Source organism: Populus alba, chromosome 5 (genome assembly GCF_005239225.2).
Source record: "Populus alba chromosome 5, ASM523922v2, whole genome shotgun sequence".
In the NCBI taxonomy this organism is placed as follows: domain Eukaryota; kingdom Viridiplantae; phylum Streptophyta; class Magnoliopsida; order Malpighiales; family Salicaceae; genus Populus; species Populus alba.
In genome coordinates, this window is record NC_133288.1 from 11,781,508 (window position 1) to 11,803,438 (window position 21,931).

At 32.6% G+C, this 21,931-nt stretch overlaps 2 protein-coding genes across 2 annotated transcripts; one reads left to right on the forward strand and one right to left on the reverse strand.

The window, feature by feature from the left end:
* Nucleotides 1-3,854: 3,854 nt before the first annotated feature.
* LOC118045777 (uncharacterized) lies at nucleotides 3,855-7,255 on the reverse strand. Its single transcript, XM_035054494.1, has 4 exons — nucleotides 5,732-7,255; nucleotides 4,659-4,763; nucleotides 4,390-4,533; nucleotides 3,855-3,986 (listed from the first exon to the last, which is right to left on the reverse strand). The coding sequence occupies exons 1-4, from the start codon at nucleotides 7,253-7,255 to the stop codon at nucleotides 3,855-3,857; spliced, it is 1,905 nt and encodes a 634-aa protein (XP_034910385.1).
* A 12,217-nt stretch (nucleotides 7,256-19,472) lies between these two features.
* On the forward strand, nucleotides 19,473-21,763 carry LOC118045827 (F-box protein At5g67140). Its single transcript, XM_035054543.2, has 4 exons — nucleotides 19,473-19,824; nucleotides 20,381-20,516; nucleotides 20,691-20,789; nucleotides 21,316-21,763. Exons 1-4 carry the CDS (start codon nucleotides 19,586-19,588, stop codon nucleotides 21,526-21,528), a joined length of 687 nt encoding a protein of 228 aa, XP_034910434.1. The 5' UTR covers nucleotides 19,473-19,585; the 3' UTR covers nucleotides 21,529-21,763.
* The last annotated feature ends 168 nt before the right edge of the window (nucleotides 21,764-21,931 follow it).

Sequence of the window (21,931 nt, forward strand, 5' to 3'; positions counted from 1 at the left end):
GATATTGATCCCACCTTCATGAATATTTTTGTATCACCGGAACTGTCTACTAGCCTTATTTCAGTTGGTCAACTGGTGGATGATAACTGTGATGTGCATTTTTCTCATAATGGTTGTCTTGTGCAGGATTAGGTGTCGGGAAAAGTAATCGCGAAGGGGCCTAAAGTTGGACACTTATTTCCGCTGCATTTTTCCATTCCTAGTTGTCTTTCTTTTGCATGCTCGAATGTTCTAAATAAAAGTGAAGTCTGGCATAAACGTTTAGGCCATCCAAATTCTATTGTTTTATCGCGATTGTTGAATTCTGGTTTGTTGGGAAATAAAGATAAATTTTCTTCTTTCGATGCTTTGATTGATTGTTCAACATGTAAGTTAGGTAAGAGTAAAACTCTTCCTTTTCCTTCTCATGGTAGTCGTGCCATAAAATGTTTTGATATTATTCATAGTGATGTTTGGGGACCTTCACCGATACTTTCTCATGCTCATTCCAAGTACTTTGTAACTTTTATTGATGATTATAGTAGGTTTACTTGGGAATACTTCCTACGTTCCAAATCTGAGGTTCTTTCCGTCTTTAAGACATTTCTTGCCTATGTTGAAACCCAATTTTCTACTGGTATTAAGGTATTAAGATCTGATTCGGGTGGGGAATATATGTCACGTGACTTTCATGATTTGTTACTACAAAAGGGCATTATTTCACATCGTTCTTGTCCATATACACCTCAACAAAATTGGGTTACTGAGCGTAAGAATCGACATTTGTTGTATGTCACTAGAACCTTATTGCTTGACTCGTCTGTTCCCTCTAAATTCTGGGTTGAAGCATTGTCTACTGCTGTTTATTTAATCAACCATTTGCCCTCCCAGGTGTTAAATTTCAACTCCCCTTATTATCGTCTATATCATGAGGCTCCTAGCTACTCTGATTTGCATACTTTTGGTTGTGTCTGTTTTGTTCATTTGCCTTCTAATGAACGCCACAAACTTTCTGCTCAGTCTGCTAAATGTGCTTTTCTAGGTTATAGTATTTCTCACAAAGATTTTGTTTGTTATGATCTAAGTTGTAGCAAATTTCGTGTCTCTCGAAATGTGGTCTTCTTTGAAAATCAATATTTTTTCCCTACTGTTGCTCCTGCTGCATCTTCATTGCATGCTCCTATTCTTCCTCATTTTGAGGACGTGTCGTCATTTGAGCGGTTTAAACCTGGAATTATGTATGAAAGACGGCACCCAATTTTGGCTCTTCCGGAGACTAACCCACCATCTGATACTGCTACTAAGACTGCTTCAGTACCCTCCCCTCTGCAGCCTGCTCTTCGTCGTTCTACGAGGGTTTCTTATCCTCCTGATAGGTTTGGTTTCTCTGCTACTCTATCCAATATTATTGTTCCATCATGTTACTCACAGGCTGTCCAGCATGAGTGTTGGCAAACTGCCATGCAGGAAGAACTTTGTGTGCTTCAGGATAATCATACATGGGATCTTGTTTCATGTCCTCTATCGGTTAAACCCATTGGGTGTAAATGGGTATATTCCATAAAGCTTCGCTCTGATGGCACTCTAGACCGCTATAAAGCTCGGTTGGTTGCTCTGGGGAATCGACAAGAATATGGGGTGGATTATGAAGAGACTTTTGCCCCCGTAGCCAAAATGACTACTGTGCGCATTATTATTGCCATTGCTGCTTCACAAGGTTGGCCACTTCATCAAATGGACGTCAAAAATGCGTTTCTTCATGGTGATCTCAAAGAGGATATTTATATGGCACCTCCACCGGATTTGGTTTCATCTTCTAAATCAATTGTTTGTAAATTGAAGCGGTCCTTGTATGGTTTGAAACAAGCTCCCCGAGCATGGTTTGACAAGTTTCGCACTACCTTGCTTCGCTTCTCTTTTGTGCAAAGCAAATATGATTCTTCATTATTTCTTTGCACAACATCTACTGGGTATGTTTTCCTACTTGTTTATGTCGATGACATTGTCATTACAGGCACTGATTCGACATTGATTAGAAGACTTCAGCAACATCTTCGGGATTCCTTTCATATGAAGGACCTTGGTTCTCTCACTTACTTCTTGGGTTTGGAGGTTCATTCTTCCCCTTCTGGTATTTATGTGCACCAACAGAAATACACTCATGATTTGATTGCTTTGGCCGGTCTTTAAGCTTCTTCTCTAGTGGATACTGCTTTGGAGGTGAATGTTAAGTTTCAAAGTGATGATGGGGATCTTCTTCCTAATCCATCTTTGTATCGACAACTTGTTGGCAGCTTGAATTATCTTACTATTACTCGACCTGATATCTCCTTTGCAGTTCAGCAAGTCAGTCAATTTATGCAATCTCCTCGTCATCTACACTTAACAGCAGTCCGTCGCATCATTTGATATCTACTTGGTTCTTCTAACCGTGGTCTATTCTACCCAGCTGGATCTCCTATTAGTCTTGTTGCATACAGTGATGCAGATTGGGCTGGTTGTCCTGATACCAGACGCTCTGTTACAGGTTAGTGTATGTTTCTTGGTGATTCCTTGATTTCTTAGAAAAGTAAGAAACAAGATCGAGTCTCCAAATCCTCGATCGAATCTGAATATCGCGCCATGTCCGCTGCCTGCTCAGAGATTGTTTGGCTTCGTGGCCTGCTTGCCGAGACGGGATTTCACCAGACTACTCCTACTCTCCTCCATGCAGACAACACGAGTGCTATTCAGATTGCTACGAATCCCGTCTTCCATGAGCGCACCAAACATATTGAAGTGGATTGTCACTCTATCCGCGAAGCCGTCGATGCTCATGTTATTTCTCTTCCACATATCTCCACCGATCTCCAGATTGCTGACGTGTTCACCAAATCCATGACTCGACAACGACATCAGTTTTTGGTTGGCAAATTGATGCTTATTAATCATCCAGCATCAATTTGAGGGGGGATGTTAGCATAGGCAGTAGTTGTTATTGATAGAAATACAGCTGAAATAAGAGTGTAATTATAGGATAAGTATCTTCCTATACTTTAGGCCTAAATTATAGGAATGTGATGTAAATCAGGATTCTCATGTAAAGTATTCATTCAGTCAATTTGACATAGTTAACATTGAGACTTCAAGGAAGTTAGCTATTGGATTAATTAGACAAATTTAGAGAGGGGTTAATTCAACAAATTTAAAGAACGTAATGGTTAGTTGATCAAATTAAAAACACAAGGGTAGAAATAAATAATTTACGCTAACAAAAAGTTAAATTCAGGAGTTTTGCCTAAATTATTTAATTTTAATAATAAGTATTTAACGGATGATTTTTAAATTTTTTTACAATAAAGAAAAGGTTCAAATTTGAGACCTTGAAAAAGAGAGTACGTCAGAGCTCCTTGAGCTGCTGAGCTACAAGCTCATTGAGAAACAGTTTAAATTAATGTTTTCATTCCAGTATTTGAATCTGTGAACTTTAAAACTGTCAAAATGGAGCCATAGCGATGCTCAGTTCTTCATGTCCGAGTTCCATTTGTGTATCTATAACCTGATATGCAAAAAACAAGTCTCAAAACGCCGCTTCCAGCATCCATGAACAAGCAGCTAATCAAATTGGAAATGAGAAACTTGAAAATCGGATGATATACTGCACCTTCTTGTATCAGGAGTGCGTCTTACCCTGTCAACTCAGGCCTGAGGAACATGTACGATGAACTCAAATAAAATACAACAAGAGTAAAGCATGAGTCACCGGGGCATCTCATGAGCCTGCTTGTTGCAGTTATTGATAACAGTTCTATAAGAAAAGGAAGAAGATGTCATCGAGTGAGTGAGAACAATCGTCCATGGGCACGGACGGTTGTCCACAGCCGAGACTGGCGATCTCAAACATCCACGGCTGGCTTTTTACAGATGGGGCAATTATTCTTCTGAACTAGCCACTCCCTAATGCAGTTGAAGTGAAAGTCATGCCCACATTTCAGCTTCCCCAGATCATCTTCATCAGCATATTCCTCCTGTAAAATGTTGGGCGAAGGAATAGAGCATTCAGGATTTTGCCAAAAAAATAGCGATGAGCAAATACCTCACCTCCAGAAAATCTAAGAGCGTGCTCACTCGTGAAAAACCTCCTAGACAGTACAAGACTACAGAAAATGTTTTGTTTTTCCCTTCTAAGAAATTGAATTTCTATTTTAAGAAAATTTCCAACGAAAAACTATAAAAACAGTATTACATATTTTCCATTGAAGTTAACCTGTTTTGCATAAGCATCCTCTGAGAGAATCACCAAAGCACAGTAAAATAACTCGGAGAAGTGAAACTATTGATACTTGCAAATTAATCATGACCACAATGGCATATGTTCTGTTCTACAGATTATTCATGGTGTAGGAGGTACAAGAATCAAGCAGCTCTTACCTGACAGATGCAGCATGGTTCATCTTCACTGCTAGATCCTCCTGCAACTGTTTGATACTTCCACCGCTTCAGATTTGCCACAATAGCATCCTCACTTAATCCAGTGGAAACATTCCCTATTCGCTCCTCCAGAGCCAGCAGTTGCTAAATCACAGAAGCATTATTAAAAAAGTAGTAGTAAAATTTGAGTGGATGCGAAGTTATCTTAAACGAAGAAAACACTTCAAAAAAGAATCCATGGATTTGTTTTTTTTAAAAAGAATTCTTACCTCATAGGACATATTGTCCACATCAAGACGCATATCTTCATGTTCATCAGGCTCGTCGTCATCAGAGTCACCGAAGAACGCTGAACGGTCAATTAACAAAACATCCTGGCATACCATCAATGGTCAAAAGCATGAGCAGATTCTCTACGGAATCAAAAATAGAAGGAAAAGGCTCAACTATTGTTCTTTCCATTTGAATCGAATTTAAGTAGAGCTACTTGATCTTTTCAACAAGAACTTTTCAGATATATCGTTACAAATCTTTTTGGATGTTCTTTGATAAAAACAAGAGAAAAGTGGCATGTATGACATAAAGGCAACCACAAGATTCAGCTAGAATCCGTATCCCATGATGTAATGAACCCCTCCTGAGCACAAGTGTCAGAGCATTTCGAACCTGTTAAATCCGAAAACAAGGGAACTTAAGAACATCTGACCAAGCTTTCTATTATTATGTACATAATCTAACCTGTATAACAGAATAGGTAGCAAGATAAATGGACTTCGTTTCAATTTCCTAAAACCATACATCCCATTTTATCTTTGAAAACCTTCTAATGCTCAATCTAGACTGTTGACTGTGCTCATTTCCATCAGAGTAGACTTAAATGATAATGTAAGTATATATATTTTTATCATTTCTGTCAGAACTACACAAGTTTCAGTGCACGGAAGCACCCCAGTTCTCATCAAGGCTCCAAATAGAAAAGCTTGCATGTTTTAGGACACATTTCTAATACAGAATGGAACTAATCAGGAGGTCATAGCTAAAGCATATATGGATAAAATCCAAATTGGCCAGGGATGAATACCACCAACTAAAAGCTTTGAACTGTCTTCTTGTTTTATATTTCCTAATAACGCTAAAACAAATTGTACATGGTGATGGCCAAGAGAATTTAATTTCTTCTAACGTGATGCATAAATAATTAAAAACTAAAACAGATCATAACTATCTCGAGGTCTCAAAAACTAATGTACAGTCTTTTAGTCTCTTTAAAAGGCAGACATTGACACAAATCTCATGAATGAAAGCAGTAAAGTTTAAGAAGGAAATAATCTTCTAAGCATACCTCAGTTGCCAGTCTGTTTCTCCTCTGAACAGAAATCAAAGCCCGGAGTGTCATTTCACGAGTGGCGGTTTCTGTGTTGGCAGTCATTGCCAAGCCTTGCCCAGGTGGCATCTGAGAAGGCCTTATATTACCACTCCCCTCTGATAATTCCCTCTCTTCTGCGGCAGGTGAAGCATCCAAATGAAGTGGCCTGCAACAAACTGGTCCCCGAGGCTCAGTGCGATTGGCAAGGTCAGGCATTCTGCCAGGATAGTGTTCTAACATGTTGCGTTGGGGAAACCAAGAGGGAGCAGATGGTTGGTGTGAACTTGAGCCATTTTGGGGAATGGGAGATATGTTTCCTGGAAAATCTCTCCCATTTGCATAGTGAAGGTTTGCTGACATATTCGGCAAATTTGCCCTTTGAAATTCAGGAGGAAGCGTTCCATTCTTCGGATCATTCATCAAGTTCAGATCCTGATGCAAGGCATTGCCTCCATTCATAGAGGAAGTAGATGGCTCACCGGTTGTTGCCCTGGTGACATCATTCCACTGGAAGGTCTGTAGTACTGTCTGCGAAGAATTGGGAGCGCCCATAAAAGGCTGTATTGGAGAAGTTACACTAACCATTCCCGCTTCTGCAGCTGTGTTTGAACTTGGAAGGTGATTGAATTGATAAAACACAGGTAGTTGGCCAGGTGATTGCACATGAGGATTCCTTGTGGTCCAAGCAGACAGGTTATCAGGCACAGAATCTGATTGACTTTCAGAACTTCTCAAACGGATATTTCGCTGGGAGTTCTCAGCTTGTCTAACCATACTTGAGTTCTGGTGCATTTCAGAACTTGTTCCAGCTTCAGTTCCAAGTCCACTTCCTGCAGCACTTGAAGGTTGACAAGGGGCAGGAGGTGCTCCGACACCAACCACAAGTCTATCTCCAAGCTGTCCTGGATAACCAGCATTTGGGTGATTATTCACGGCGGATCTTCCAGGAGCGTTTTCTTGATTAATAACAGCTGGCTGTTGAAAACTATCTCCTTGCTTCACTGATCTCGAGCTTTCACCCAGAGACAGTTGTCCAGCATCTTCAAGAGCTCTTCTTTTGCAGGATATACGCCTACCACCTGAGGCAGAATCTTCTCCACCCTCGTCTTCGTCCAACACATACCCGGCAATTCCAGAAGAGATCATATTTGTATTAGAATTAGATGAATCACTTCCAGGCGCGTTTTTGTCAGTGTCCGATCCTCCTATTTCCTGACTGTCACCGATGTCATTGCCTTGATATGCAGCATTCAAGTCTATGTTGTGAGGGAGAGCACTGGAATTAGCCGCCACTGTAGCTGACGGTCCGTTGGCGAGCTGACTATCGCGCAGGTTCACATTAGCTGAAGAGGCGGTGTTCATCTGATCAGATTGCATTTCTTCCAACGAAAAATCATCCGAATCTACATTCTGATTGCACAGATGATTTATGGCATTGGGACCACAGCCGAAATAAAACTTTCCCGGGTAGGCATTAGACTCGCTACCTTGACCTGCCATTGCAGCCTCTTTCGAGAATACACACAGCCAAAGCAGGACTCCCCTCCAAATTAATCTGAGGGAAAGAAGAAGAAGAAGGAAGCTGTTATTAGGGTTACCCGTGCAGATAATGCGACTTGAAACTCAGATATCAGTCCTATCTGGTAATACACAAAAACAACACAAGAAGAGAATGCATGTAGACAAAAATTGGCTCATAAACGCTAATTGATTCATCAGTTTGCTATCACCTGTTTTCCAAACTTTCAGGATCCTCCACATGAGTTAACTCGGAACTATTAAACTAGACCGACTGATCAACATGACATGGAAGAAGACAAAACAGGTTCACATAAAAGGAGCAAGGGGAAACAGATTAACGCGAACACCCACAAAGGGGTTTTAAACCATGAAGAAAGAAGGGTAAGTCTCCATGACGAGGATAGGAAAAAAAAGTCTCAAAACAAGACTCTTCTATTACTCTTAGGCTAAAGCCAGACTTCTATACCACCGAAACCCTACTGTTTATTTCACATAGGATTGCATTAAATAACAAATCCTATCACATAAGGACTTCTGTTTTAAATATTTTTTCAGATAATAATTAATTTCATACATATTATTCAACGAAGTGCCCTGCTCGTAAGTAGTCAGAAAGATATCAAACTAGGGTGGGGGAGGGGTGTAACTTGGTTCAAGTAGTTTCGAAGTTTGTTTTTTTTAAATAATGTCTTGAGTTTGAGCGGTTAATAAAACATATCATATTTTATTTTTAATGGCTGACCAGCTTAACCAGATTAAAATTAGTCAAATCTAATGGGTTTTTAGATACCAAAATTTAAACAAGAAAAAATAAAATAAAGAGGTGCTAATTAAAAAGACAGTTATAGTTATTTTTTTAAAGTATTTTTTAATTAAAAATACATTCAAAAAATTTATTTAAAAAAATCATTGTTGACATTATCACATCAAAACAATTCAAAAATATATAAAAAAATTAAATTTATAAAAAATATAATTTGAAACACATTCCTAAATATTATGTGAATTGCAGCAACAACAGCTCATTTGAATTTCATCTTCCAACTTTAAATAATATAATGAATGAGTAATTTTTAACTTTAAATTGTTTTTTTTTTCTGCTGTGTATATTAATTAACTCTGTGATTGTTATAGTTTTTGTTATAACTTTCCCTCCTTAAATTTTCAGCAAATCCAAGTTTGAATAATTAGATCTTCATTTATTATTTAAATTAAACCTTATTATGTATAACACAAAATAGAAAGCGAGGAAATAGAATAAACAACCAAGATCTTATGATAGATCTTCTTGTATTATTCATTCTAGATCTTTGAAAACGACGAAGTGCTGTTTTTGGAGGATGCCTATTTATTTTAGCAAGAAGGAATTAATCCCCTCACAAGAGAATGGGTTAATTAGTGATTCATGAACAAAAGAGAGAGATAAATAAAAGAACTAATACAACTAATTTATTAAAAAAAAATATTAGTCAACAAATAAATAAATAAATAAAAGACAAAAAAATTATTTTTAATTTTTAATGGCATTTTAAAAAATAATAAGGATAAAATTTAATTTGACTAAAAATATCATCTATATCTAATGGTATTATATATATATATATATATATATATATATATATATAGAGAGAGAGAGAGAGAGAGAGAGGTTCTTTATGCACTAAGCAAAAGAATGTATTGGCACAAGTTTTTTATTTAATTGGCTTTGTACTTTATCCATAATTGATCAATAATTTAAATCATGTTTTATATGTTGGTCTCATCTAAGATTTGAGATAAATATCTTTTTGTGAGAAATCTTTACCATATCAGGTTAAATCCTAACCGTTCTAAAGCTCTAATTTTAGCATTACATTTATTTTATATTTTGTATCTTTAATACCTGAAAGTATACTTTATAATGTAATTTTATACACTCAAATATTAAAATCGACAACTAAATCATAATACTCTGAATATTCATTTGTGATATTTTTACTAAATCCTAATAGATAAACATAAACTGATTACAATATCTATTTTGTGTTTTTAAAACAGGATAAAAATGTGATTTTGTTTTTTTTTAGAAAATATGCATGAAAAACCTTTATAATTTGGTTGTATGCACGGCAAAAAAAAACATATTTTTTAAATGAGGAAATTTTCTAAATTTGTTTTTTATTTTTTCAGAATTTTGGAGAAAATCAAGTATTCTTAATATCAGGTTTGTATCTTACAATATAAGTCTACAACCTAATATTAAATGAAATTATTGAATAAAAACATATTTTTGTATTTTCTAAATTAAATCTTTTTTTTTAATTTTTGCTTGAAAATTTAGAGGAAAATAAGGTATTTTTAATACCGAATTTGCATCTTATAGTATAAGTCTATAGCTCAATATTAGGCAAAAAAATATTAGAAAAACACGCAAGGGAGCCAAAAATAATTTCAAAATAGTCATTGAAATTTCTCAAATTTTTTTTTGAATATGTTAAGGATTTGTTTAGCTAAGTACTAAAATAAAGACAAACTTAAACTAAAAGAAAGGTATTAAGATATGTTTGTCGAACACACTCTTAACTTAAAGGCTAAATTAGTTGGACCCTAAGCCCAGCCCAGATGAATTGGGCTAACCAAAGGCTCAACAACTTCTTCTTTTTTTAGTGGGTTGAACTTGGCTCTATTATATGGACCGGACTGGGCTGGACTTAACTTGGTCACTGGATCGTTTAATGACCACGTTATGTAAAGTTTGCACAATGTGAATTAATTCATGTTTTGCATGCTTTTAACAAAACAAGAGGGTAAATTAAAATACAAGAAGGAAGGAGAACTTAGCTAGCTAAGGAGGCATGTTTTTTATTGGAGCTATTGTTTGTGGATACTCATAATGCTAGTTTGAAGAGGTAGCCGGCATTGGCTGAAAAACTATCGTAGGAGGAGAAGTGTTGACCTAATGCTTTTATTTACTAATCTTAAAAACATCTTAAAGTTGTACTATAGATATAAAATTATCGTGAAGGAATACAATGCTTCAAGATTAGTTTTAAAGTTTTATTATTATAACTCAAATATTTTCAAGGATTAATTTAACTCTTACAACCAATCCTCATATATATGTGTATGTGTGTGTCATCCTAAAAGCTTCGCCTAGAATTCTCTAAAATACCTTTTGATTACACCTAAAAAGCCTAAGAATATTGGCAAACGAGATATCTCAAACCAAATGCAAAAAGTCAAATGCTATTGATAAACCAAACTTCTCAAATAAAATACACTAGATGTCATGCCCGCGTGATGCCACGGGCTTGTGACATGCTTGTGAGTTGTTGTAGGTTTGTGGAAAAAAAAATATATGAAGAAAAACTATTGCAATCCACAATGTTTTCAAGGAAAAAACTACAAAGCTAAATTATTAACCAGATTAATATTTAAAAAATTAAATTAACAAAAGAAATTTTGAAAAAAATTATAACAAAAAAAACCAAAAAGAAAAATAAAACATGCAGGGAAACATTGTAGCAATCTATAGTGTTTCATGAGCAAATTTGTAATTGTAATTCTCAACCAGCTCAATATTAAATATAATAAAATCGATAAAGACAATTTTAAAAAAAATCATAATAAAAAAAATTATGTGAAGGAACATTGTAGCAATCACAATGTTTTTTTTTTTAAAAAAAAAAAAAAAACTATGAAACAAAATTTTAAACCAACTCAATATGAAAAAAAAAATCGACAAAGATAATTTTAGAAAAAAATCATAAAAAAAGAAAAAAAAAATATGGAGAAACACTCTAGCAATCCACAATGTTTTAAAGAAAAAATAACTATAAAGCTAAATTTTTAACCAACTCCATATTAAAAAAAAAATCAACAAAAACAATTCTGAAAAAAAAAACACAAAAAAATGAAAAAAGAAGAAGAAGATAATTTTGAAAAAAAAAATGGAAAAAAAACATGTAGGGAAAGTTAATGTTGAATTTTCAACCAGCTTAATATTAAAAAAAAAATCGACAAAGATAATTTTGAAAAAATACATGTGGGAAAACATTATAGCAAAACAAAAACCATATGGGAAACATTGTAACAATTAACAATATTTTAAAGAAAAAAACTACGAAATAAAATAAAAAAAAAACCATTTTAAAAAATAAAAAGAAAAATTTATAAAAAGCATATAGGAAAATATTGTATTAATTCATAATATTTTAAGAAAAAAAAACTAAAAAACTAAATTTTCAACCAGTTTAATATTAAAAAAAAAATAAACAAAGATAATTTTGAAAAAAAAACACAAAAAAAAGACAATCTTGGAAAAAGAAAACATCTAAAGACCAAAAAAATAAAAAAAAATGTGGGAAAAAAAAAGAAAGAAAAAACCAAAAAAATAAAAACAAAAAATGAAAGAAGAAGCATGTGGCGTGGGAAAGTTACAGTACTTTTCCCACGCCATTTAGATTATTAGTTAATAAAGCCAAGACAATGGGTACACCAAAGTCTATACTAGACAAACTTAAGACCTTTTGTGCTAAAGGTGTTTATAATAATCAAGTAACTAAAAAAAATTGAGAAAATGAATAAAAAAAACTGAAGAAAACCTATTAAAAAACCTAAAAAAAAAAATTGGTCTAATTTGGTTTTTGAAATTTAAAATCAATTAAACTAAATGGAAATGCCCCGGTTCAACTAATACTAAACCAAATGTAAATACAAAACAAGTATAAAAGAGAATTTTGTCTTAACTCTCAAACCTTAATCAATACCTCATAGTCACACATGCTCTTCCTGTAAATCCTCAATTAAAAAAAAATAAAGGATTAGATATATTAAATTGGTTTACCAAGTTGTAGACTGTTAATCTCAAGTAGAATGTTATTGTGTTAGTAATAATATCAGAAATTAAACTTAATAATGACTTGGGTTAATTAAATATTTAAAATGGAAATAATAATAAATCATTGAAAAGAAATTTTTCAATGAATGGATATTTAGGTATGATATTTTAAAATGAAACGCAATGGGTTCCAATTAAATAAAAAATATATGAAATAGCCATACGAGCATTATGGTCTTTGACCAAATATATTTATAAAGCCTCTTAAAAAAGTATGTGAAGGACAGAGAAAAGAGAGAGGATTTTTTTTATTTCTCCATTAAATTCTTAAGGGGGGGAAACCAAAAAAAATATATAGATTTAAAGGGTTAAAAGATATTTTAGGTGGATTAAAAGCGAAAAACCCCAAATTCAGAGAGTTTTTAATGGTGTAAAGTAAGGGTTTTGAAAGGTAAAAAGAGGAAGTAAAGAGTGAAGGAAAAACTTCTGTCTTCTTTACAATCTCCCCATTGATTTATCATCATTGAGAGGTAAGGAACTTTATTTATGAATTGATTGAAATTTTGATGTGTTTATGAGCATATTCCGTTATGTATACATTATGAAAAGTTGAGTTTAGTGTGTTGTGTTGTTTGGAATGATATTTCGAACTTAGAATTATTTTTTGGACAAGAATAAAATTTGGGTCAAGTGAAAATTATGGAGAATTAGAAAGAAAACATGTCTCCCTTTTTCATTGGTGAATTTCGGCCTAGATGAATGGGGAAATAGATTTAATTATTTTAATTATTATGAAAATTGGATTGAATTGAGCTAGTATAGGTATAAAAATTAAAAGGATAAGAAGTAAATAGTATAAAAGGTTAAAGAAAAACTTGTGTATTCCTTGGTAGCATAGGTTTAGCCTATGTAATCCTTACAAAGGGAATGAAATTGATTTAAATGTTACGTGGAATTATGTTGAAATTATGTATATGATGAGGTAAATTGATTTATAAAAAGAAAAAAGAAATTGAAGAAAAACAAAAGAGGAACACATGGTTTTTTAAAATGGGAGGGGGTGTATTCGATCAAAGACTTCCATTATGAATTTCTTTGATGTTTTAAATTAGGTGGAAATGTAAAATCATTTTGAAAAGAGATATTTATTCCATGTATTATATAAAAATAATGAGGATTGTTATTTTGGAACCTAGATATGGTTCCAAGTTTTATGAAAACAATAGTAATGAAACTAGTCTTTGTTGATAACAGGTATTTTGGCAGCGATATCATAGATTGGAGGTGTAAGGTCATCATATACAATAAATAGGTGTATAACACCTATTTTTAAATGAATTATTGTACAAGTAGAATTGTTAATTTTACTTATTTATGATTTCTAAATTTGGCATTGAAAATATAAATGAATTGGTGGATAAAAAAATAAACAAAAGAAGAATTGAGATTTGATTAGTCACCTAAGATATGGAGACTAATGATATCAATTGGTTTATCTCGCGTTGATCTTAGAGGAAGAAATAAATGGATGAAAAACTTGATTAGCCATACTGAAAATGGAGACTAATGATGTCAATGAGTTCTATAACATCAACATTGTCCAATGAAAAAATATAATTATTATAAAGAACTTGATTAGTCATTTCCAATATAGAAGACTAATGATACCAATGAGTTATATTAGTATCGATATTTATTTGAACTTAATTAGTCATTTCCAGTACAAGAGACTATTGATACCAATGGATCATATTGGTATTAATATTTACTTGAACTTGATTAGTTGTTTATAATACGGGAGATTAATGATATCAATGAGGTTTATTGATATCAGCATGAACATGAAGGGAATACATGGAAATGAACTTGATTAACCGATCCTGAAAAATAAAGAAGGAATGAACTTGATTAACCGATCTTGAAAAATAAAGAAGGCTAATGATGTCAATGTGTATTGATATTGGCATGTACATGAAAATTTAATTAGTTATCTAACATAATGAAAGCTAATGATACTAGGTGGATTAGAATTGGCATACCCTTGATCAATCATACTCGAGATGATAGTTAATGAAATCAAATTAAAATTGATATCGACATTGATTAGTTGACCCAGGTTACGGGTAACTAATGGTACTATGATGTTAATGTTGGTAATTGGAATAAGAAAGTTAAGGAAATGATAAGGAATACTGGAATAAATGCCTTAATTTTCATTTGGAAATGAAAATAAAAAGGGAATTTAGTTATATTTTATGTTGTAATAATTGTGTATTAACTTTTTCACTAGTTTATGTTTTATTTGTTGTACTTTTCATAGTCATTACATTCACGTTACAAGTAGATTTATCTTATCTTTTCTGTTCACATGTATTAGATATAATACGTTCATTTTGGGTTGTAATATATTTTGTTTTAATTATGTAAATATTAATGCTTAACTTTTATTTGTTGAGATATGAAATCATATCTCTCGTTATACTTATCCATCTTTATTATGCATGTTATATTACATATAATTATCTAACCTTGTATTGAAAATGTTATATAATTAATTGGATGTTATATTTGATGAATTGAAATTAATGGTAATTAATTGACTAACATGAATTATAATCCAAGATGATTGGATTAAGGAATTGAGAATGTGTTAGAAATAAAATAGGTTTAAGTCAATAACTTAGGATATTTTATTATAAGAAAAATTTTGATGAGATTTTAGCCAAAACCGCGATAGAGCATATAAAAAGATATCCGGTATTTCTAAAATTAAGAATGTGTTTCTATTATAGTTAGTAAAGCACTGATTAATATCTAATAGACTAAAATATTAGTATGAATTTAGAATGTGTTTCAGGATGGTCCATATCAAGTAAGGAATCAAGACTAATCCATCCCTAGTTCGAGAAAGGAAGCACAATATACTCTGCGAGGATGATGATAAGGGGGAGGTCCATAGACATATGGTGCCTCATATATACCCTTTTTTATAGGAAAGAGGGTGGGTTTCCGTGATATTAGGTGCATAATATAAAACATCATTTGCACGTGAAGGAAGGGAAGGGATGGGAAAAGTAAAACAAAGGAAGGCAAGTGAGATTTTTTAGATCGAGGAGAGGTCCGTGATGGATTAGAAGTTTTGAGCATAGCTCACACGCAACATGATTCCTAATAGCAGCAAAAGGATGGTCTCTTTTCAGTCGAAGAAGGAGTGTTAAGTTAGCAAGGTAGTGGTGGACAGAGAACTGCAGCGGACAAGGCAAATGAGAGAGAGAGAGAGAGAGAAAAAAAGGATCATAGGCATGGTGGATGGATAGTCGTTTGATTCTAGCCTTTCTGAAGTTAATTTCTAATCATGGAGATATGTATAACTTTTGTGATTGGATTTATCAACCAAATCTATTGTTGATGCTGTAAATCGAAATGTTGATGTCTATACATATTTGGTTTGTTGTTACCTAGAGAATTGGAAACAAGAGAGGATGTCAAAATGTAGACAATATACCCATAGTTTTGAAACTTGGACCAACTTGGCGAGTCGACCCGAGACCGGTTCGGGTCTAAGTAAGAACTCACCGGGGAGTTGGCCCAGCAAAACCCGGTTAACCCGGGCAAACTCGGCTGAGACCTAGCCTTGTAAAAACAAAAAAAACAAAAGCCAATGTAGCCAAGAAACAACGTCATTTTGGCCTTTTAAAAGGTCAAAACGATGAAGATGAACGATGTAATTGCAGACAGAAAGAAAACCTAATTAAAGAAAAAATAGTTTCAATCACATAGCTCCTCTTTACCTTCTATTCTCAATTAAAAAAGAATGCATATTTGTGGTTGGAAAGCGGATTGACGAGAGAGGGATAAGAGAGGGGAATTATATTTATTGAGGGAAAAGAAAGTGAGAAGGTTGATGGAAGGGAGAGGCTTTGAAGGTTTATTGACCTAGTTATCAAAGAAGTTATTGTTGAAGCTTATTGAAGCCATCACTTACAAAATTTTGGTGGGGGGTTTTTAGGTTTATGGGTGTTAAAAAAAAGCCTGGTGAGGATATGAAAGTTGAAAATGGAGAATTATTAGGGAAAAGATAGGGAGAGAAGATGATGTGAGATATCAACCTGTCTTATTTGTGGTGAGCCTTCAATGTCCCTTCCTTTCTAGTCATCTTCTTATCAAATGGAGGATTGTTAGGGAAAAGATAGGGAGAGAAGATGATGTGAGATATCAACCTGTCTTATTTGTGGTGAGCCTTCAATGTCCCTTCCTTTCTAGTCATCTTCTTATCATATCAATCTTGACAAATAGAACTAGTGGTTCTAAATCCAAAGTCTCTAGGCGACTGTTGGGTTTGCATAATCCACTTATAAGAAAGGATGAAGGAGGCGGCAAAATTTTTTATTCATTCACGGAAAAGTTATAATTTTTTATATATTAGTATTTTATTCGTTCAATGAAAAATAATGATAAATTTATAAATAATTAAATAATTTTTTTAGTTGATTTTTTTATTGACCTGAGTCAACTCATCTAACTTATGACCCGATCATTAGACCAAATCGACCACCAGGTCGGGTTTCAAAACTATGAATATACCATTGATGTTTTATTATGGGCCTAAATGTCTCTCAGTTGCCATATAATCCTTCCCACAACATGTCTCCTATTTGGATGGTAAAATTATACTTTATTCTTCATATACCTAAGAATATTTCACTTTTTTATTATTATTATTATAGTTTAAGAATTTTCTAAATAGGTTGTTAAGAAAATTCTAATGAGATCCCTATCGAAAGAAAATTGAAGTCCCACTAATAATTAGTAAATACACCAAAGGGCAAAGGCATGTGAAGAAAAATTCAGATTGAACATAATTAATTCTTAATAAGAATAAATAAATAAACAATAGCTTTGACATAATGTTGGTCAAGAGACCTGAATAGTAGCGTGGACATCAGCCTTGAATAACGTACTTATCAAAGTGATCACGCAAAGCAAGAAGTCTGAAATAAAAGCAATTAAGAAAATTCAAGGGCAATTACAGGTTTTATTCTTAGCTTCTTTAAAAAGTAAAGGCACTCCAAAACTTGAACTTCTGCATAAATTATTAAAAAATAAATAAAGGTAATTTTTATGGTTACTTGGAATTATTAATCAATTTTTATAGTTTTTTTAAGGCATTATAATTACAGTGCCTCCAAGTTATAAACTATTGAGTATTTTTATTTATTTATAATATCACTACTAGAAAATAAGCAAATATAAACAAAAATACCAACAAAAAAATTATATTAATACAACCTTTACTACTAGAAACATCGATAGCAAAATTATCTTGGTATATACCAAGGAAATGATAGGAGGTATTATAATGGGATTCAAAAAGGGCAAATCATTCAATGATGTAATATTTTTTTCTGATAGAGAAACTGACAGAGTTAGCGACAGAATAATTATATCGGTAATGTTATCGGTGATATTTAATTTATTACCCAACGATCAATCATCCTCTTCCCCTCTTTCATTTTTTCTTTTTTCTTATGCTTTTTTTTTTTTTTGCAACAAAAAGTACCTCCCCTCCCTCTTCTCAATACAATTTAACATTCCACAACAAATTCGGCCACCATAACACTTAATTTGTCAGCATTCGTATTCTGAGGATTCTTTATTTTAAGTAAGCAAATTTATCTTCTTCTTTTTTTATTTGAACTCAACTTTAAAATCTTGATTTTTTTTTTATATATTTTTTGTAGTATATGTATTTTGTTTGAGTGCTTACTTGTTTTATAGTTTTTTCTTATACAAATTTTTTGTATGGATTTATTATTTGTACATGTTAGTTTTGTTTTAGATGTTGTAAAATTGTATTTGTTTGTTAATTTATTTTATTTTAATTATTTTTATACTTTTGTTCAATAAATTTTTTAAAATATATATTTTTAAAATATTATTGACGAGGTTACCGATGACATAACTCTATCGGTATATTTTAACGAGTTGGAAAAAGACTTACTGTAAAGGTTACATTACTGATGGGGTTACTAACAGAATTAGTCTCTTGGTATATTTCAGAGAATTAGAAAATAATTACTATAAATGATATTATTATTGTTAATACATCAATGAAATTACAGAAGATATTATGTTAGTGATATATTATATTTACTGATGAATATACCTACAGAATCAAGCGAATATTATTTTTTTGGCATGCTTTATTAATCTATACATTCATTAGCATGTTTATTATCGACAGACTCCCTGATAATTTATAAATTATTGAGACAAGAGTTTTTTTATGGAATGTTTCTATATATGAATTTGTCAATAAAATATATATTGATGAATTGTTAATATAAATATTAATAAAAATTTCTATAAATAAAACTGTTAAATATAGTATTGTATGTATTTTAAGAAATCTTCTTCGGTTCTTCCAACAACAAATTCAGATTGAACATAATTAATTCTTAATAAGAATAAATAAAAAACTGGTTTTGACGTTATGTTGGTTAAGAGACCTGAATAGTAGCGTGGACATCAGCCTTGAATAACATATTTAACAGCGTGATCACGCGAAGGAAGAAGTCTGAAAGAAATAAAAGCAATTAAAAAAATTCAAGGACTATGAATAGGGAATTTGAATTTTGACATTCAAACAATTACAGGTTTTATTCTTAGCTTCTCGAAAAAGTAAAGGCACTCCAAAACTTGAACTTCTGCATAAATGATTTAAATAATAATAATAATAATAATCAAGGTAATTTTTATGGTTACTTGGAATTATTGCTCAATTTTATAGTTTTTTGAAGGCATTATAATTACAGTGCCTCCAAATTATGAACTATTGAATATTTTTTTATTTATTTGTAATAGTTTGTCTTATTACTCAGTAATTTAATTAATTATTCCATAATTATTATGATTATTAATACTATTGTGCAATTATAACTTCAAACATACATTGTTATTTTCAAAAGGAAAATATAAAGAGTCAAGTATATTCATTTAAACGTAAGAAATATTTTTTTTTCTTTTCATAATTTAGTAAATTGATTTATAATTATAATAGTTAAGTGTAGTTTCAATAAAAGAAAAATGTTTCTTATTACTTTAAAGAAAAAAAAAATACTACTTAAGTTGTAAAGAATTTATTTTTTAAGTGACTGTGAACTAAAAAAATATTTATAATTATTATATGATACACACTATTTTATCATTTTATAAATTTAAAAGTATTTAATTAACCATAGCAAGTTTCACCAGAATTTTTGTATAGCGTCTGGATTAATTATATATATATATATATTGACTGGTGAAATGATGTTGAAAAGATTACCACATCCTCTCTTTATCCGTGCCTTTATAATTATTATTTCATAAATTATCTAGGACCCATTCTTCTAGTTTCTAAGTGCAACAAGAAGCCCAAGCTCGCTCGCTCTCTCTATCTCTCTCCTTCTCTGTTTCCTTGTCGAAAGAAACAAAGAAAGAGAATCTATATGGAGAGAGAAGAGGCAGAGATTGATCGTTTACCAATAGACTTAGTGGCTTACATATTTGGTTTCATCATTTCCTTCACTGATTTAGCCCAGGCAAGTAGTGTCTGCAGGAAATGGAAAGAAGGGGTGAAGCAATCTTTAGCTCAAAGAAACAGTATGAGCTTTGCTGGTTGGAAGATGGATGATGATTCCACTACCCGTCTTGTACGCCTTGCTTACAACCTCAAAGAACTTGACATGTATGTCTCTGTTCCTCTTTCTCTCTGTCCGTAGCTATTTCAAATAATGATCGAGACACTATTTATTTTTATTAATGAACTCAGTGGTGGTTTTTGTTTGATGGGTCTTTCTTTGATTGTTAATTAAACCATTAAAAAATCGGAACTTTGTTCAGTAGAAGAAACCAATGTTTGCAAGAGATCATGAAAGTTGGTTTCTTTTTTCGTTTATGATTTTGGGTTTTATGAGATTAGGCGAGGATATCTGAGACTGATTTTCAGTTTTTCCATGTGTGATCATTTGCTTTGGTAGTTGCGTGACATGATTCCTATAAATTTGAGCATTTCTTAAACAGTTAGGTCTCTAGCTTCGATGTCTTTTGAGATCATAGAGATTGTGATCAATAATGCTTAGAACAGAGCCTTTTATAGTAGTGGGAATTTTAATCCTTCCAATCCTATAAAGTATTCTAGGGCTATTTAAATGTTGATGATTAATTGTGTTGAATATATGTAATGGTTGAATTCGTTATCTGTAGCATGAAAATATTTTCTCATTTTCCTATTCTATTTTCAGTTCTAGGAGCCGTTGGGATTGCCAGATAACTGACAATGGACTGTATCAAATTTCTCTGGCAAATTGTATTGGCAACTTGACATCCATATCTCTATGGGGCATGGCCAGGATCACTGACAGAGGTGTTGTTCAACTGGTATGTGATAATAGCTTCTTCTTCAAAACGATAAATATAACTTTGATGAGCATCCATGAAGCATTCATGTGTTAAGCTTTGATGTCTGTGCTAGTAGTCTACAAGCAATCATGTGAAACAATTCCACCTAGAAGCGTGTTGCTATATTTCATAGTTTGCTTTGTTTTTCAACAGATTTCAAGGGCTAATTCATTGCAACACCTGAACATTGGTGGTACATTTGTCACAGATGAGTCTTTATTTGCTATTGCAGATAGCTGTCCACGGTTAAAGGTGAGTTTGCTGCTGACATTACCCCGATGTCCGTTTTGGACACCGATGTCCGCTAACATTTGTCCGTGTTTTAGATGCTTCCATGTTATTTTTCTAGTGGGATTGGGTTATTAGCAAAGAAAATTTAAAATTTTAGGTAATTTTTTATTATTATTATTAAAATAGCATAATTTATGTTTGTGCACTTTAAAGAAAGTTCATTCTTTCTTTGTAAAACGTGACATTAAGGAGAGAGGTTGAAGTTTAATTTTGCAACATAACGTTATTTAAAATCATGATATAATAAGTTGTTGCAATTTAGATTTGTGATAGGTTAAAAATATGCTATTTAAATATATTTTTTAAATTTGTATTATTCCATAAATATTTTTAATTTGTGTGAATTTTTGTTTTTTTTAAATCATGGTATTGATGGTCTAGAATTTGAACTACTTTAAGGGATGAAATCTAGGTGAACTGATATTAATCATGGTCTACAGAAAGTAATCTTATTGGAAATGACTTTACATCTCTTCTTTCTTTCTAGAGCATCGTCCTATGGAGCTGCCGCCATGTAACAGAAATTGGGCTTCTTAATCTAGTAAATAAATGCCGAAAACTCGAATCAATCAACGTATGGGGAACCAGAGTTCCTGTGAACTGCTTCATTGATTTGCTGACTATTAGCCCTTCCCTTCAAATTAAACCACCAGGAGTGCTTTTAAACGTTGGAGGTGCTGCAATATTGCCAGTCGCATGAGCTGCTCAACTTGTGTATGCATTTCTCTATTGCTCTCTGTACAGATTCTTATTTCTGCTCTGTGTTTCGATCATTATCACAAGCTAATGAATTCAATAAACAACAAGCGATGGCTATCAAATTCTTGTTCTGTATCATTGTAGTTAATTATTCATCTGTAAATTATGACATTTGGCTTTGTAATAGTATATATCAAGATTGGTGCTGTGTACAGATGAATCTTCTTGTTTTTCAATCTATCCAGGTTATGCTTTCTGTTTGCAAAAGTAAACATGGTAGAACTTACAAAATAGCTGCTACTGCTGATGCTTTCATATTTTGATTCCTTAACTGTAGTTGTGCTTACGCTTTATTCTATCGCTTGCCCATAATTCTCAAGTTGAGAACCAAGCCAATCATGTTT